This window comes from Mytilus trossulus, chromosome 3, assembly GCF_036588685.1.
Source record: "Mytilus trossulus isolate FHL-02 chromosome 3, PNRI_Mtr1.1.1.hap1, whole genome shotgun sequence".
Classification (NCBI taxonomy): Eukaryota; Metazoa; Mollusca; class Bivalvia; order Mytilida; family Mytilidae; genus Mytilus; species Mytilus trossulus.
This window is the reverse complement of record NC_086375.1, coordinates 66,091,576-66,110,496: the sequence shown is the minus strand read 5'-3', so window position 1 is coordinate 66,110,496 and position 18,921 is coordinate 66,091,576. Positions and strand designations below refer to the sequence as shown.

The 18,921-nt window shown below is 30.4% G+C and overlaps 1 protein-coding gene across 13 annotated transcripts in view; it reads left to right on the top strand.

Annotated features, from left to right (window-relative positions):
• LOC134712165 (dedicator of cytokinesis protein 9-like) overlaps positions 1-18,921 on the top strand; it is a 69,181-nt gene that overhangs the window by 562 nt on the left and 49,698 nt on the right. For 12 of the 13 annotated variants that reach the window (XM_063573425.1, XM_063573431.1, XM_063573424.1 and 9 more), the window contains exons 2-11: positions 6,907-7,029; positions 9,078-9,250; positions 9,987-10,062; positions 11,220-11,318; positions 12,616-12,747; positions 13,157-13,322; positions 14,177-14,238; positions 15,497-15,580; positions 16,114-16,278; positions 18,582-18,800. In XM_063573425.1, the coding sequence (XP_063429495.1) occupies positions 6,907-7,029; positions 9,078-9,250; positions 9,987-10,062; positions 11,220-11,318; positions 12,616-12,747; positions 13,157-13,322; positions 14,177-14,238; positions 15,497-15,580; positions 16,114-16,278; positions 18,582-18,800 (1,299 nt within the window). Of the gene's footprint in view, positions 1-4,921; positions 5,157-6,906; positions 7,030-9,077; positions 9,251-9,986; positions 10,063-11,219; positions 11,319-12,615; positions 12,748-13,156; positions 13,323-14,176; positions 14,239-15,496; positions 15,581-16,113; positions 16,279-18,581; positions 18,801-18,921 lie in introns of those variants that run through there. The other variant, XM_063573430.1, reaches the window with a different exon arrangement.

Genomic DNA, 18,921 nt, shown 5'->3' with positions numbered 1-18,921 from the left:
TTCCGTTGGCATATTCATTGGGGCCCTGAGGGGCCGCCTGTGCCCCTCTTTTGTAGGAAAAATAAGTTGATTATATAGGGAATCCCTCGGCCTGAAGCAAGATAGGAGGCCCCCTCCCTTAGGTCAGACAGTGGGCCACCATACGGAAATTTCAGGATCTGCCACTGGTTGTTCAGCTACAATATCATTGGAAAACAATAAATCTTAATTAGTAGTTGCGTAAGGCCAAACATCAGACAAAGTGAAAGTAGAATCTGGAGAACCTGAAGGATCAGTCCTACGACCAAAGCCAGTATTTTTCTTTTTTACATAAACAACCTATCATGAGAAGGACTATGCTCAACAGTGAGACCCTTTGTGGATGATGCTGTTGTCTATTTGGCCATTTCCTGAGACAAAGATTGCTACAAACTCCAAGAAGGCCTGGACAAACTGTCAAAATGGGAAAAACTTTGGAAAATGGAGTTCCACCTTGAAAAATGCTGTGTCCTCAGCAAAGTCAGTTTAAAAACATGTTAAATTTGTCACCTTTTGGAATTTGTGGATATGAAGAAAATTATCACAACATCAGTTGCACAATATGCATATATGTCATTATTCAATAATGTTTTGAAATACATTTGATCTTACTTGTATTCCAAATGCATTTTTTTTTTGTGTGTACATGTATGTGGGGTAATTGCTGATGTGTGGGGTGCACAGGAAAAAGTTGCAAATAGAATTGATCAAATGATACAGGAAAAAAGGGTCCACATATTTGTTAACATATATTTTTTTCTGAATCATGTTCAAAATAAATCTTACAATCAGAACAGTTTCAAACAGAACAAATTCAATAGCCAATACTTTAAAATTACCTACTTTCCATATATAAATGCTATAAATCTTAAATTACTTTATTTGCCCCATATCACACACTCAGTTCTTTTGTATATAGATAGATCTGTTTGATGACAATGATAGGTGACTAGAAATCAGAAATTATAATTATAATGGTAATCATCCTTTCGAATAGACTGTCCTTATGCAAAATTGAAATGTAAGCTCCGCCCAATCAGTTGAAATAACATTGGTAATACTTACCTTTTACAGCCAGCCAACTTAGATTGTAGGAGATGGTCCTTCTTTGTAAACACCATTAAGGATTGGAAAAACTGCCTCCAGATATTGCTACAAGCATATATATCGCTTGAGATATTCAAGTCTCAAGTGACCAAAACCTAAATCGATCAACAATTTGTTTTTAACCTGTTTTTAATCATGCACAACTTTCCAGAATACTTATTATGTTGAATGTGGGTAATATTTGGAAGAAGCAGAATACACAAATGTAGCTCAGAGATGATATACAGTCGAGAATCACCCTTGAGTTGGAAAGATCATTGACTATCTGTTCATGCTGCCCAGGTTTCTAGGCTACTTCAACATGTTCAATGAACATCACTTTTGATATTTACATACCTGTACTGGTAGCTGAATTTTGTCAAGGATTTATTAAATGACCTTAAATCTATCTCTGAATAAACCTCTGCCATCAAACAATGAATAAACTTCTGCCGATAAACAACAATTACTTTTAAATTTTAATTTATGAGATCAAATTTTACGGGAACTTGCGTGATATTAAGAATCAAATCTGTCAATTATGTCAAAGTCAAAGAAGTTTACTACTACAGATACATTAAGTTATACAAGTATCTGTACAACATATCTCTTTTGTCTTCTCCATATTTTTTATATTTGTACATTGACTCCAATAATGGCCAACATCTCAGGATTGAATACCCCAATTAATGTTCACCATTGGATGTTGACCATGCAAGAGGGTGGACATAACTAAGAGGACATCACAGGTTGTACTGTACCTGCAGCATCAGGACTTCACTATGGATTTTGAAAGATACTTATTTGGTCAATATACATTGTAACTCCAAGAAGGAACTAAAAAGCAATCTTCAGAAAAAATATATCATCAAGTTAAAAAATTCACGAAATCAAAATAAGATTACAGTACCTATAGAACATTTTGTAAAACTTAACTCAGCTGATACAATCTTGATGCATATTTGGATTCATATTTCAAATACTTTTTGATGAGTCCTACCTAATTTTCAATACTTTATCACTCATGGACTCACCAGTTCACAAGATGGTGAATGCTTCCTATGCAAATTCTTGTGAAACTTTGAATTACAATATACATGCATATATATGTATTATCATGATTATTGTATATATATATATAATAAATTTTAATATTTAAAGCGTGAGGCTTGCCAAGCTTTTTGAATAATTAAAATTTAACTGTTAAAAGAGGAGAAATATTAAAGTACACAAGTTATAGTGATGGAATCTGTTTCTCTAATGATTTTTATCCTTCCTTTTCAAAGATTTGAAGAAAGTTGTGTACTTTTTATGCCATGTCATCAGACATGGTCACCTTTTTTCATAACGTCACAATAGGAAATTCCTAAAGAAACCAAGATAATTTAACGTCACAATTAAACTTCGACCGATTATTTGCTGAGAACAGATTTTTCACTAGTGGGGAGAAATATTTTCCTCACATCCATGAAGCAATGTGAAAAAAGCACAAAATTAGAGAAATAAATTTCATCAATTTGATTGTATATAGTTTATACAGTAACACATTTACTAAATAACATGTGTGTATATCATTAATATCAGTAAAATTGTCTACATTTTCTCTCCTTCTGGAAAGAGAATTTGAGATTTTTGAACCATACTGACATTGACTGACTAATGTAATAACATGAATAAAGAATATTTTGAGTGATGTTACATAATTTTTATGTTTGCTCTTTTTTTTAAGTGGCTACAAGAATAAATTATTTTACTTTCAAAAAGACTTTTTTTACGTGTAGATACTATCTAAGGTTTAGTTTGTCAAACATTAAAAGTTTGTCAAATGTTCATTGACTTTTATGAAACTTTGGCAAAATATGATATATATAAAGAGATAATGGAAAAAAGGAAATATGATATTCAATTAAAAAAACAGTACACTTGTAAATTATACTAACACTTACAATGACTGTTGTTATATATTGTAGTAAATATTTGAAGGGGTTTGAAAAATATGATTAGGACTGGACATGTAAAATGTAGGATGTCTCTGAATTATACTACTGTTTACAAGTTATGCATTATATTAAGGTACCACTTTTTGATGCTAAAATTGAACAGGATAAACCACATTCATAACCTCCAATAGCTGCAGGCATTATACAATACAAAATGTATTAAGTAAAAATTAAACTTCTCAGATATCAATTTGCTCTTTATCTTTAAAATATTTTGTATTGTTAATTGATTGAAAACGCAGGTTAAAAGTTTGGATGGAAAATCACTTACTGGTTGATCTTATCAGAAGGTGTATCAAAAAGCAAAGACCTTGAGGATAAAATGATTCATGAATGTCTCATTATTTTGGAAATGTATAATAAAAAAGTCGCCTAAATCTTGCATCATAGTATAGAGTGAAATAAATATATCATATGAATTTTTCATGACATATCTGACAAATTAATTTGTTATGTTCTAATTGGAATAAAGTAATGACCAATGCCTTCACTATAAGTATTGGTCCACCCTCAGTAGTGGTTGTCTGTTCACTTTCCTTCACAAAAACACATTTACTTTTTAATTCAGCATTGCAATTAAAACTCCGGAGGAATATTGATCCTCCCTCTTCCAGTCCCCAAAACAGCCTGTTGGAAGCCATTGCATTGTCTGACTATATACTCTAGTAGACATCCTATCTATCTTCATATTACTATTGATATTATGATAACATTGAAGTAATTATGAATCCTTCTAGGACCTAAAAGATGTAAATTTAGCATTATATGGGGATGCATCAGGACTTAAGTGTATTTATACATCATTGTGATGCTAGTACATTTCTTTAATATACTAGTAAACATATATGTTTGTCCCATGATAGAATTTTTACAGTACCATACACAAGAGGCAAAGTGCAGATTTCATTTGTTGATGCATACTTAATTCAGTAAAATATCTTGATTCATGCCTGACTTTTTTTCTTAATAGAGGATTTTGTTATATTTTTCTATAAGTGAACTTTATCTTATACTTAATAGAAATATAAAATAAAAAAATGGGGTAACTGTTCATTTTCACTCACAATCTGCCTTCGAAAGAAGCATACATTTTTGTAAACATACTTTGTTACTGTTAAACTATTAGGAGAAAAAGAGGTAATATCGAAATAAAAAAAGAAATAAAGTACAGAAATCGATAAAATTTTACCATAGTTTAGTTTGAGAACAGCTTATTTGAAAACAATAATAACAAATATAGGTCACAGATGAGTTAAAAAAATACATTTCATTAAAAATGGCATTTTTGTACCAAAGGGAGATAATTTGGAGTGTTTTCAATGATACATACATTTTAAAAGTCATTTGGGGCCAAAACGAATTGATTTATTTGAATGATTTTTGTACCATATGATAAAGTAAGAACTATTTAAGTCATAGATAAAATGTGTGGTGAAAAAAAATGTTTATTTTTTTCTGAAATTTTGATACCCTCGAAGTTAAACATTTTCCCTTCTTACAGTATTGTATGCCAGTAGAAATGCACATACCCTTGTTATTGTGAATAGATTCCTTACTCCTGAATTCAGGAAACTGTTGATAAGCTTTTTTGTCATAGCAGTAGTACATGTAATGTTTTAAATACCTTAATAGTCCTTATATAGGTTTTCGGTATCAGGTTGAAATCTGCATGTAAAAGGAAGGTAGTTTTTTTTTTATCATTTTTTCCGTTTAACTTTTAAACTTCATTGGATCATTTTAAGTTAAAAACAATAATTTATTTGTTATTTAGATAAAAGGTTTAAAATAACAACAAGGAAGAAGAGTGAACTAAAACATCTATTATTTGTACATCTATATGATTACTGACATTTAGTGTTACCAAAAAATCACTGACCTTTACTGAACTGTGTTTACAAGCTACATGCAGTTATGTAAATGATAAAAAAATCACAGTTGATAGAACTTCCAGATTTTACAGGAATTTTGATTTGTTATTAATGGATGGAAGAAATGGCTATATGTCATCTAACTAGTGTAGTGAATACATGTCTTTTGGATCCTATTTTAAAGGTGACTTGATTTCATTATTTCAAGCCGTTTCAATTTGAATTGTAATAACAGATAAGTATTGTAGATCATGTAGGTCATTGTTATACATTTGTAAAAATTCTACTAGAAGTATTCATAAGTTTTGAAAGGTCATAAATTTATAAAAGTAGGAATACTTGTATACATGTAGATTTTATTAACCTCAGAATAAAAATTAAAGTAAACTTATTTTCTTAGTAATTTTATGTGTGCAGAACCAGTACCTTTTTGTATTTTTAAACTACAAATGTAAAATTTACATGTTTACTGTCCTATTACTAAAATTGTATTGTAGCATGCAATAATTAGTGATAAGACCTCTTAAAACAAGAGGGGCCTCAGTGGCTGAGAGGTCAAAGTAGTTACTATTGAATTTGTAATCGCTAGCGAGTCATCGCTGAGGTTGTGAGTTCGAAACCCGCTCATGCAGGTGCACACGACTTCAATCTTAATTGACTAGGATGGTCATTTTTCCTATTGAAGGTCAGTGGTTTTCTCCAATAACCCCGGCTTCTTCCACTAATAAAAACTGGCCGCCACTTAATTGCCTAAAATTGGTGCTTAAAAGTTGCGTTAAAAAACCAAAATATCAATGAAATCTTAAAATAAGAACTTACATAAATGATATTTAGAATGCATTATGTTTTTTTAATACAGAATTAGCTTTAAAGTCTTGTTATAATTAGTTCCTGGTCTTTTTGAAACTAAAATATAATTACGATATAAAATGTAAAAGTATTTAAGATTAGGACTGTTCACCAGGGAAGTATAATTACAATGTAAGGAATTTGTATTATGATTGTTTACCAAGGTAGTATATTACAATTAGTAATGAATTTACATTAGAACTGTTTACCAGGGAAGTATGATTATAATGAAGGGAAGTAATTTTGATAATTCATTTCAAAACAGAAAATGTTACTTAGCTTATTATATTATAAACTGATATTAACTTTGTAATTTTACCATATCTCAGGTACTACAAATGTATAAGCAATAGGTCTACTATATTCGGTGACGGAAGGACTGTAAGGTGTGCATGTCCAACTGGTAGGTGTCATCTGACCCTGACCCTATTTTCATGGTTCAGTGGTTATAGTTAAGTTTTTGTGTTTTGGTCTATTTTTCTTATACTTTATGCAATAGCTATATATAGGTCAACTATATTTGGTGTATAGAATGATTGTAAAGTGTACATGTCTAGCTGGAAGGTGTCATCTGACTTTGACCTCATTTTCATGGTTCAATTGTCAAAGTTAAGTTTTGGGAGTTATGGTCTTTTTTTTCTTAAAGTTATACTACATGTATATATATGCAATAGGTCAACTATATTTGGTGTATGGAAAAAAATATTATCATCTACATGTCAGTCGTGTAGGTTTTATTTGATCTGACCTCATTTTCACGGTTCATTGGTCAATGTTAAGTTTTTGTGTTTTGGTTTGTTTTTCTTAAACTTTAAGCAATAGATCAACTACATTTGTTGTATGGAAGAATTCTTAGCTGTACATGCCTGCCTGGCATGGTTCATCTGACCTTGACCTCATTTTCATGGTTCATTGGTCAATGTTTAGTTTTCGTGGTTAATCATGTTTATGTGAAAGTTGTAATAAAGCTTTATATTTAGGACTATCAATATAGTATCAATGATTAGTAAAGAAGGCGAGACATTTCAGTGTGTGCACTTTTGTAACATTTAATCAGCTATTCATGATTTTTTATTAATTTTCAGGCACGTCCAAAAGCTGTTGATCCTGTGGATTACGAAACCTATGTGTCAAAGAATAAAACAATTCTACACAATGATCCTCAGAGAGAAATGCTCACATTCCCGTATGATGACATTGTTATTCCAGTAAGTCAAGCTAACATTAATTTGAAATGTATAATACACAAATGTTACTGTACATGTATATTACCATTAGGTTGCGCAATTCACTAATTGTAAAATTTGGGATCCCAAATAAAACATGGTCATTATATAACAAAGTTAATAGAAGAATACCAAAACATCTCGAGGAAACAGTTATTAGTGAAAACACAGCTGAATTTGTTTCACATCAATTATTTTTTTACACCTCTAATGTTACAAACAGCAGTAATGCACATATGAATAAAAATAAACAAATGTGCCATTTAATTCCAGTTGTCACATAGTTATATGTCTGTTATACTTTCCTTGATCAATATAATGACTAATAGAATAAATGGGTTTGTAATCTGAATTAGAAACATACAACTCATGAAAACAAAAGACAATGATTCAGATGTACTTCACACATATACTTCTATGAAGTGCATTGTAACTTGTGATTAAGTCACTTATGTAAAGTGAAATCTTTCGAAAAATAAACCTTATTGGTATCTGAAGAGCTTGTCCAGATTAGAGAGGTGTTTCCTTTACACAGGTTAAATTACTACATTTTTTCACTGTACAAATGTAGAATAAGGTATAAGGGTTTAGCTTAGGCAGAGTCCAGTTTCTGCAGGTCTCACTCAGTTAGACAGATATATCATTGTATATTTTCATATTTAAATGTTGCAAGTAGCTATTTTCTGTGGATATAGATTTTCCTGCTGCCCTCAAGTAATTAGAATAATTCTCCACTCTAGATTGTTATAGCATAGATTTTCTACAAGTTAATGTCAAACAAATCATACAATATTAGATTGGTTCTTCAGCATATAAAACAATATAACCCCATTATATAAAACAAGATAATTGACAGGAATAAAGATTGGTTTGAAAGTTGTGTCCACAAATACTCCAATTTACAGATTTGTTCATTATTTTCAATGTATGTAAGTTACATGTCATTTTAATGTTATTAAATTAGACAAATATTATAAATGTTGCAGAAGAACAAGTTTCACATTTAACTAAATATAGGCCTTCTATTTTAATTTTATAATAAAACATCAGAAAGTTCATAATTTAGTACTTTTAAAAGACTTGATCAATTTAAAAAAAACTTCATGTTTTCTCACAATAGTGCTGTGTAGGCTCCTGGGTTAGCAAACGATTTTTGATTATTGCTTAAATTTTACACACTCCTTAGTTTTATTAATCTTAAGATCTGTATACTTTTTGGTGATGATTCAAAATTTAATTTTTGAGTTATTGAGTATTTTGTAAAAAAGGGGAGGTTTTTTTTTACATGTCGCACCGTATCTCAAAAACGATTTATTTTTATTGCTTAAAACTTTACACACTTCTTTGTTACCTTAATCTTAAGATCTGTATACTTTTTGGTGTTGATTCAAATTTTTTTTGTTGAGTTATTAAGTATTTTGTAAAAAAGGGGGAGTTTTTTTTACATGTCGCGCCGTATCTCAAAAACAATGTATGATTATTGCTTAAAACTTTACAAACTTTTTTGTTATATTAATATAAAGATCTGTATACTTAATGGTTTTGATTCAAAATTTTATTAAAGTGATATTTAGTTTTTTTGACGATGACGATAGGCGTAACATGCGCTCATGGCTCAGCTGTTTATTATTGAAATGTGAAGTGTTTTGTAAGTTTTTTTTCATGAGAATGTAAGTTTATAAAGAGGTATACTGCTAGTACATCGTATTTAAATAGACCAAACACTCCTTGTTTACTGATTTCATTTGAACAAAAGGAGAAATATGTAGGTTATATATGTCAATGAGACAGCATTGAGCAACCCAACAATGTAATAAAACCAATTATAACATCTCTATTTCATCATTAGTGTCCTGCTAAAGACAATGTGCATTATTCCATATAATGCACATGTTAAGCTCTAAATTGCCTTGATTCTAAAAAAAGTTTACAAAATATGTATCCCACGAAAATAAATAAACTCTATTTTCAGGATTTATTTATTTGGATATATTGAAATTTTATAATCATGCTAATATTTTTATATTTAGCCACCCACACCACCAAAGAAGATGCGAACATTACATTCAACTGTACCACCTACAGCCACACAGGAAGCCACCAACCTGTTGGTACGAGAATGTATAAAGTCATACACAGATAGCTGTCATGTTGTCAAGTATAAATATGAACAGTACTCAGGAGGATACCAGAAACTTCTTAAGTAAGATCTACTATAGTATACAACTCTATATAATGTGGATGAATGTCTGATATATGAGTCTATTTCTTTTATTGATAGGCATCTGAGGATAGAGTGGCCTTGTTTTTATTGCTGAATTAAAGAAATACTTTCTCAAGACCTTACAGCAATAAACATTTGGAGAACAATTATGATACTCAGACACAGAATTCTGAACCATTCAAAATACTGAATTTGGTGATTCACACACACTATTAGTACTCCAAGCACTGTTTAAAGTTCTATGACCAAGAACCCAGATACTCACCAATATTTATAATAAAATTTATCTGATTTCTACTTAATTTTGAGATCAGAGCTGGGTGAGTGCAATCCAAAAAGAAATGACAATTTTACCAGTTAAAATTTATAGCAGAATGAGACCTTTTTTGTTTGACATAAAGTTGGATAGGTTTAGTCTGAAAAACAGAAAATAACTTCTCTTGCCTTCTGCAGTTCAATTGTAAGCATCTAATGTGCTGTGAATCACATTTAGTTTTGTTATAACAGTCACTTTGGATTTTGATTTACTGATAATCTACCACAATATAAACTAGTTTTCCTTAAATACACAAAAATAAATTAAATCAAAGATAGTGTTTGCTTCATTCATGTACTGACATACAGGTAAGGTTATGGTAGGCATAAGAAACCATGAAAGAATGAAACACGTTAATGTTATGTAAGAATTTACTAAATTTTAAATGATTTTCTGCAGATTAAAGACACCTGAAACTTTACCTGAACATGTGTTTGAAATTGATGCAGAGGTGGAAGAGAAAGAAAAGGATGAGGTATATCAGCTGACAGGGATACAGTTTTACTTTCATGCTAATCATTTCTAATCTTAAATTAAGACAGGTTGTTATTTCAAACCTCAATTTTCATTGAATGACATCAAAATTGTTACTGGGTAAAATTCACGATCGAATGAATAGAAAATTAACCATAACCAATGAAATCCGTTCTGCTAATTTGGAATTCAGTTAAACTGAATGTTTGAGTTTGATTAATTGTATTTTATTTTAGTATTGTAGAGGTGGATTTAGGGAGGTGGGCCCCCCCTTTTTGGGATAAAATTTTGTCACTTATATAGGGAATCACTGAAGCATGACTGGATTGGGCCCCCTCTTAGGCAGATAGTGGGCCCCCACTTATGAAAATTTCTGGATCCGCCAGTGTATTGGCAATTTAAAACTCATTTTGTCAATCTGTTATCCATGAGTTTCAGTTACCTTTAAAATTGTGTATTTTCCAATCACTCATCAACTTCCTGTTTCTGAATTTGTTCATACACATGATGGCCATGTAGGAAATTTTCATTTCACTCCCAGGAACTACATATCAGAGCTTTCTTAAATTTGATAGCAAGCTTCACCAAATGATATGTTTTCACATTCATTACCATTTATGAAGTTTTTAGACACATTTTTCTCAGGAACTATCAGTCAACACCATTCATGTGGGCATGCTTAACCCTGTGATGTGCCTTTTAATTGGGGTTGTTGTCTCTTTGAAATATTCCCAATTTTACTCAATTTTATTTTATATTCATTGCTCTCATAATAAATTTTTACCTTATACTTATAGAAGGGTATCATTAGTTAACAGTAGCTCATAGTTTTACATGTTTGAATAAAATATGGCAAAACAAATATGTTTTGTGTATCCTTTATTAAGTAAGACACAATGCAATTGCCTTTGTAAACCTTATGTATATAGTCAGTCTGATGAAATCATGGAAAGAACATATAGGGTTATAAGTCACTGCAAAACTAAAAAAAAATCAAATGGTGTAAAATTCATCAAAGAAAGAAATCTATTGTCACTTCACAACATTTCCCCACCCTTGATAGTTTCATTTTTCTCAGTACAGAAAATGGTAATTACATGCATGAAGTAAAGGAAATGGTAATAAGATTTTAAAAATGTATATTTTATGTCTTTCTAGGACACAATCAGCCGACAAATGGGAGATGTTGTTACTAAAGAGGGTTGGTTGTACAAAGGTCCTGAAAGTGGCAAAGAAAATGTCATCAGTTTTACCAGGGTAGGTCTAGATTTTTGTTACCCTGCCTCGAAAAAGTAATTTACATGTAGTTTCATTTGTTGGTTACAAGTTTGAGTTCTTGATTTATATAATTAAATAGTTGACAAAATCTCTTATGTCAGAAGGAAATCAGAAGTTTTGATTATTGTTTTTACTAAATTCTAAGGTTCATGCTTCAAACCAAATTGGTCACATGCAGAGGCCACCAACATTTTTTTTGTTAGGAAGTGTATCTGACCTGTATACACCTTTGCATAATAAATTTATTTTGGTGTAGGGATGCAGACAAGGTTTTCAGAAAGAAATAGACCTTATAAATGTATAAAAACAAGCAATCTGGCTAATATATAATACTGTAAAATATCATACTTTAGAAAGTTTGGAAAATGGTTAAAACAATGCTGTTCTTTTTAATACGCTGTAGTTTACATTTACAATCTAAAAAAATATTTCCAGTAAATAGTGTATTAAAAAATTAAATACTCCATATGAAATACCTTTACCTACACACTCAATGCAATCAGCTGTAAAGAGATAAACTGCTATTGGTCTGTTAGTTATAAAATAACACATGTTACTGGTGAAAGAGTAATACCCTATCATAAAAGGTGCATGATAATTCAATTCCCTCCATGCAATATTGATGTTTTGAAGAACCTTAGGAGATAATTTATACTTTACAGGCATTTCTGTCAAGGTATACTAATGATTTTCATAGATCTGGAGCTGGTAGCACTTTCTGCTTTTCTTCTAGGGAAATTAAAAAAAAAAACATGTTTGAATTCACAGTAGAAAACATTTGATGTTAAATAGAACTGCATTTGGTTTATAATAGCAATTAAATCTTGGATTTATTTTACTTATACTTCTGGAAGGGATTCTTAATGTTAGAAGAAAGTAGAAAAGTAGCACTTCAATTTAGATTTAAGTAAAAATTATGGCTTTTAACTAAATTTTGTTTCATGATAAACTTAGGTGATAAAACTCATTCTTACATTTTCAGAAAAAAGGTCTATTTTGATTTATAGACCTTTTGTCAGAATTATAGAAGTTTTACTTTGAAGTTTTGGTAATACATACATCTTATGATGAAGATGTGAAGCTTTAGTTGTGCTAGCATTGATTTAGAAGAAGACTAAAAGCTGATTTGCACAGATTCTTAAGAAATATTTATTACGTATGATGAACTGTAGTTAGAATATGTCTGTTTTAGAAAAACATTTTATGTACAATAACATTTAGTTTGTGTTTTAAAATGTTTTTGCTTTAATCTCTTATTTTTTCTACATTTCTACAGCAATTCAAGAAAAGATATTTTGTGTTAAAACAACAAGCAGATATGACCTATATACTTGAGTTCTTCAAAGATGAGAAAATGATAGAGGCCAAAGGATCAATATTTTTGGAGCTGGCAGAAGAAGCAATTAAAGTAAGTTTTATATTTAGAATATTCAAAATGTTAGAAAAGAATTTAGTAGGTTAAGATAAAAAAGATTTATGACTAAATAGAAAATTGAAGCTAAGAATCCAGTCCAAATCTTAATTTGTAATCGGCAACTGATATCTTTTGACAATTAGAAGATGCAATTTAGTTGAAATTGAAGAATGAAAAATGTTAAATCTTTATACTTGAATAAAAGATTGGAGTTTTACTCTGAAATGAATTATAAACTTTCTTATTAATTGGTTGAACAGCCATGAAGGGTATGTAAACTGAGTAAAATTACAAAATAACACAATATTTAGACAGTTCTAAACTGAACATGTGCAATCAACATCACTATCTTCCAAAAAAAAGTGTATTATGTATTCATCTGAAGTATCTTTCTTTATTTTAGAATCCAAAGAAAGGGAAATATTCATTTGAAATTAAGATGCAAGGAAGAGGACCATATGTGTTGTCGGCAGAGTCTGAGTCTGAGGCTTCTGATTGGATCAAGACAATAAATAGAATCATTAACCTAGCTGAGACTGCATCACAATTATCAATGGAGCAAGCCAAAGGTAAATATTGAAATCTGATGTTGAGCTCTAATTTAGAAAATATTTGTGAAAGGTTAATCGATTCTCAGAATTTTTTGGATTCATTTTTTTAAAGATTGTTATTGATTATCATTGATCAGCTCAATGAGATTGATTTTCTAGCTTGAGCTGGTACAGAGGAATAATGATAATCTGTTTATCGCTATTTTACCTATGCCAACGACAATTTAATTTACCTCCTTAGTTTCTAGCGATAATTTTCCATCTCACTCAAGTAGCATGATGTGAATAATTATCACAAAATAGCGATAATTATAGAATAACTAAATATAATCGAAGAATTTAAATAGAGAAAAATATTCAATTAGTGACCGAACAACACATTTTAACGTAGTGCATGAGTTAATTATCATCGTTGTTCTGTCATGAGTTGAATAATTTTCAATATTTGAATTCTTTAATTAGTTATTCTTTTATTACATTGGCAAATGGCTTTTTTTTAAAGAAATTAATGTAAAACATGTATGGACTACATCTTTTTTCTACTCATTCACAAGTTTTGATCCGAAGTTATTGACGTCTTGACAACAACTATTCTTGTATGACGTCAGAGAGTGAAATAACCACGTTTATTTCACATGTGAAATTATTGGTTTTTATTTAACTGGGAAATCAATGTAATTCATTTCAACCAATGTAATAATGGATTTATAAAATAAAAGGCTGTTATTAAAAGGTTTTGTTTTCAAACGTATGTTCAAATTGAAATATTCTACAATTCTCACTTACTTTAATATGTACTCATGGGCCTCCTGTAATTTTATTGCAATTCAGAATAGTGCATTGTTTGATTGATATACATTTGTTAATTACAGAAGAACCTACTCTTGACAAGGCAGCTAAAGTAGAATACAGTATGCATCCAGAATTACAAAAGGTTTGTGACTGTCAGACTATAAATATTAGAATCAATGAAAAGGAGGAATGATAAGAGGCATTCATGGCCACTAAAATTAAAGAATTGGTATTAACATTATTTTTTTCAAAATTATATAAGTCAAAGGGACTTATGAATAGGGTGATATTAATTGGATACTAGATTGAAAATGCAGTGTTCCTACCTTTATGACATCATAAACATGTTGAAATTGACATTTTTGATCTAACATGGTTATTTTATAAAATAAGATAGTCTTTTTTGCAAATTTAAACAAAACGAAAGTCTTTATCAAAAAGATAATGTACTCACATTACTATCTGTTATAAGCTGTTATAGGCCTTTGCTTATATCCAATATTAATGACAAATTCTCAAAATGAAGCCATTTTGGAAGTTTATGCTGACAAAAATGAGAAGCAAAATTCTAGAGGATAAATATAGATTCTTACATTGATACCAGTGGATTATCGGATTTATCCAATCGAGATAGTTAAATTATCAATTTTAAAGTTCGAGCCGCCTCGGCGAGTACTTTAAAATTTATAATTTAACTATCGAGATTGGATAAATCCGATAATCCATGAGTAACTATGTAAGAATCTGTTTCTCTAATGATTAAAAAGACATTTTCTTTTTTTGTTTACCGAAAATCCTCTTCGAGTGCCTTTCACATTGCACGAAGTTGTCAATTTCATTAACACCTGTTATCATATTTTGGTTCATCCAGTCAGCCAAAAAGGTCATGACCCTTAAAATCAACCAATGATCTTCTGAGATCACCAGCAACCACACGTTGATTAATTTTTTTTATACAATGGGTTCGAAAAGGGATAAATTTCCATAGAATTAGAGAAAGACTGATATCTAACAGTCTACTGTATCATGAGGATTTGAAGGTTGTAATTTGGTAGATTCATAGTTACTTTTTGATTTTCAAGCTAAAGTGCCAAAAGATGTTCATTTATCTTCCCTTATGAAATAGTATCAACGTTATATTTAACAGGAAACAGTATGAAAATTTATACAATTTTTATCTGTGATTCACTAATGCTAATCATTGTTAGTTGATGATAACCTTTTTAGTGGTGTTATGTTGAAAATTCTGCAAAGGGAAAAATTTTGAATCAATATAAACATCATTTACTTAATTATTTCACAAATTTTACTCTGCATTTACAATATATGAAATAAGTTCTTGTTAGTAAGCCTCTTGTACTGTTGTTAAATATATCATTAGACTAAGTTATATTTTTCAGTATTCCAGAGAAACAGAATCAATGGTTACGTCAGCAAGAGCAAAAGACAGACAAAATCTTTTCAAAGTTTATCCTAATTTAAATGTGAGTACATGGTGTCCAAAGCTGTTGGACTTGTTGAGAACATATTATTGCAAATTCATTAATCATTATAAACAACAACAAAAATACAATATGATTGAAAAACTTCAGACAAAATAGAAGATCATACATATTGGAATGCTTCAAGATTACTATGCAGTCAAAAATAATCAGAGATAAACCTCTGCTGACACAGACAATTATGGCTAGAGTTATGTTGTATATGATTAGAATAAGAAGTCAGTTGACATCACTGAGACAGCAGCACACCAACACAAAAACGTAAATTTCCTTTCGAAGTGAATATACTATCTTTACCAATGAAAACAATTAATGCATCTAGAGTTTAAAAAATCTCCATCATGAAAAATATATGTTAGACTTATAAATCTGGTATCTTTGATAATGCTTATTGTCTAAAACTCTCTAAAAACCTTCACAACCTAAACTGGAGACAATAATCAGGGCTTAATCAGTAAGATTGCGTCCTGCCATGATTTAATACCAACATGTCATTAGATGTTGTTTTATTTCAGAGACATTGTATAACAGAAGATACTGATTCAGAAGATGAGGAAGACATTGATGTGTTTCCTAGAGAATTTGGTGAACGTTTTCTACTGGGGTTGGTGGATTTTAAGACAAAATTACAAATAAATCAGCTGGATGAAAACATTGGTAAACAAAGTAAAAGTTCAAATGTAAGTTTTTTACACTTTTGAAACAGATTTTTGTTCTATGGGAGAAGATATTTTTTTTTTAAAGAACAATTTTAAAACTATTGTTCATATGATAAACAGTACATAATGAGTGTACAATTTTTATACGACCGCAAATTTTGAAAAAATTTTGGTCGTATATTGCTATCACGTTGGCGTCGTCGTCGTCGTCGTCGTCCGAATACTTTTAGTTTTCGCACTCTAACTTTAGTAAAAGTGAATAGAAATCTATGAAATTTTAACACAAGGTTTATTACCATAAAAGGAAGGTTGGTATTGATTTTGGGAGTTTTGGTCCCAACATTTTAGGAATTAGGGGCCAAAAAGGGCCCAAATAGGCATTTTTCTTGGTTTTCGCACCATAACGTTAGTATAAGTAAATAGAAATCTATGAAATTTAAACACAAGGTTAATGACCATAAAAGGAAAGTTGGTATTGATTTTGGGAGTTTTGGTCCCAACAGTTTAGGAAAAAGGGGCCCAAAGGGTCCAAAATTAAACTTTGTTTGATTTCTTCAAAATTGAATAATTGGGGTTCTTTGATATGCTGAATCTAACTGTGTATTTAGATTCTTAACTTTTGGTCCCGTTTTCAAATTGGTCTACATTAAGGTCCAAAGGGTCCAAAATTAAACTTAGTTTGATTTTAACAAAAATTGAATCCTTGGGGTTCTTTGATATGCTGAATCTAAAAATGAACTTAGATTTTTTATTATTGGCCCAGTTTTCAAGTTGGCCCAAATCGGGGTCCAAAATTAAACTTTTTTGATTTCATCAAAAATTGAATAAATGGGGTTCTTTGATATGCCAAATCTAACTGTGTATGTAGATTCTTCATTTTTGGTCCCGTTTTCAAATTGGCCTACATTAAGGTCCAAAGAGTCCAAAATTAAACTAAGTTTGATTTTAACAAAAATTAAATTCTTGGGCCTCTTTGATATGCTAAATCTAAACATGTACTTAGATTTTTGATTATGGGCCCAGTTTTCAAGTTGGTCCAAATCAGGATCTAAAATTATTATATTAAGTATTGTGGAATAGCAAGTCTTTTCAATTGCACAGTATTGTGCAATGGCAAGAAATATCTAATTTCACAATATTGTGAAATACCAAATTTTTTTTTAATTAGAGTTATCTCTCTTTGTCCAAAATAGTAAGCAAGAAATATCTTATTGCAAGAATTTTTTTTAATTGGAGTTATCTTCCTTTGTCCAGAATCAACTTAAATCTTTGTTATATACAATATACAATGTATATTCACTTTTTACTACCAACTGATAAATTTAAATAATCTTTACCATTCAGTGATAACAAGCAGTTTTTTTACATTTTATTTACAGTTTATTTTATGATGTATTTAAATGAGTAGTTATTGTTGCAAACTCCATTAGAATATTTTAATTGAGATTAGTTTTGGAATAAGGGAAAGGGGGATGTGATTAAAAAATTGGGTTCAATTTTTCTCATTTGAAATTTCATAAATAAAAAGAAAATTTCTTCAAACATTATTTTGAGAGGATTAATATTGAACAGCATAGTGAATTGCTCTAAGAGAAAACAAAAATTTTAAGTTCATTAGAACACATTCATTCTGTGTCAGAAACCTATGCTGTGTCAACTATTTAATCACAATCCAAATTTAGAGCTGAATCCAGCTTGAATGTTGTGTCCATACTTGCCCCAACCGTTCAGGGTTCAACCTCTGCGGTCGTATAAAGCTACGCCCTGCGAAGCATCTGGTTAAGTGATGGCATTTTCTTGGAAAGATGGTCTAAAATGATATGAAATACAATGTTTAAACAGTGAAGTGTGTTGGCTTTTCATCATATTAAGTCTGTCTACTTATTGGAACAACCAGGGGATTGACATTTACATTACATTGTAATTTAAATCACTGTAGTCAAACTATAGATCATCTTAATTCTGATTAAGTGAAAGGGTATCATAAAAATCTCTCACTTAAGACCATCAGTATACATCAAACAAATTGTAAGGCTATTCAAATATGATAAGTTGTGCAACAATATACTGTCATCAGATATGGATGAATAGAAACACTAAATGATTTAGGGCTATACAGAGAAAAAGTGTCTCCTTGGGTGCAGAATCCCCATGAAATTTAGGTGTACCCATTAACCATTTAACACACTTTAATTCATTTATTCTTTTTAGAAGCCAGTTATGTGTGCATATAATGGTCTTAAAAAATAACTTTCATATTTATTCTGATTTCTTTAAATTAGTTTGTATAAAACAGATTAATGACACATAAATTCTACTTTCAGCCTGAACCTTTCTTTTTGACTTTTGCACTTTATGATGCCAAAGATGGGAGGAAGATATCTGAAGATTTCCATATTGATCCAAATGACCCAGAAATTCTTGGAATGATTCCACCTGAAGTCCTTCTAGCAGCAGACAAGCTACAAAGTGTTGAAGGAAAGAAAACATCACCACCACTTAATGGTCTGGATGAGAACTGGTTGAAGTCAAAGAAAAGACAGGTTTGTCAGATCTATTTCATTAAAAAAAACTATCATAGAGTTCAAAAGTTTTTCTTTCAGGAGTGGTGACCTCTAGAATAAGGTTCTTATTTCAAACAAAGTCAGACTATGCTATGTTAAT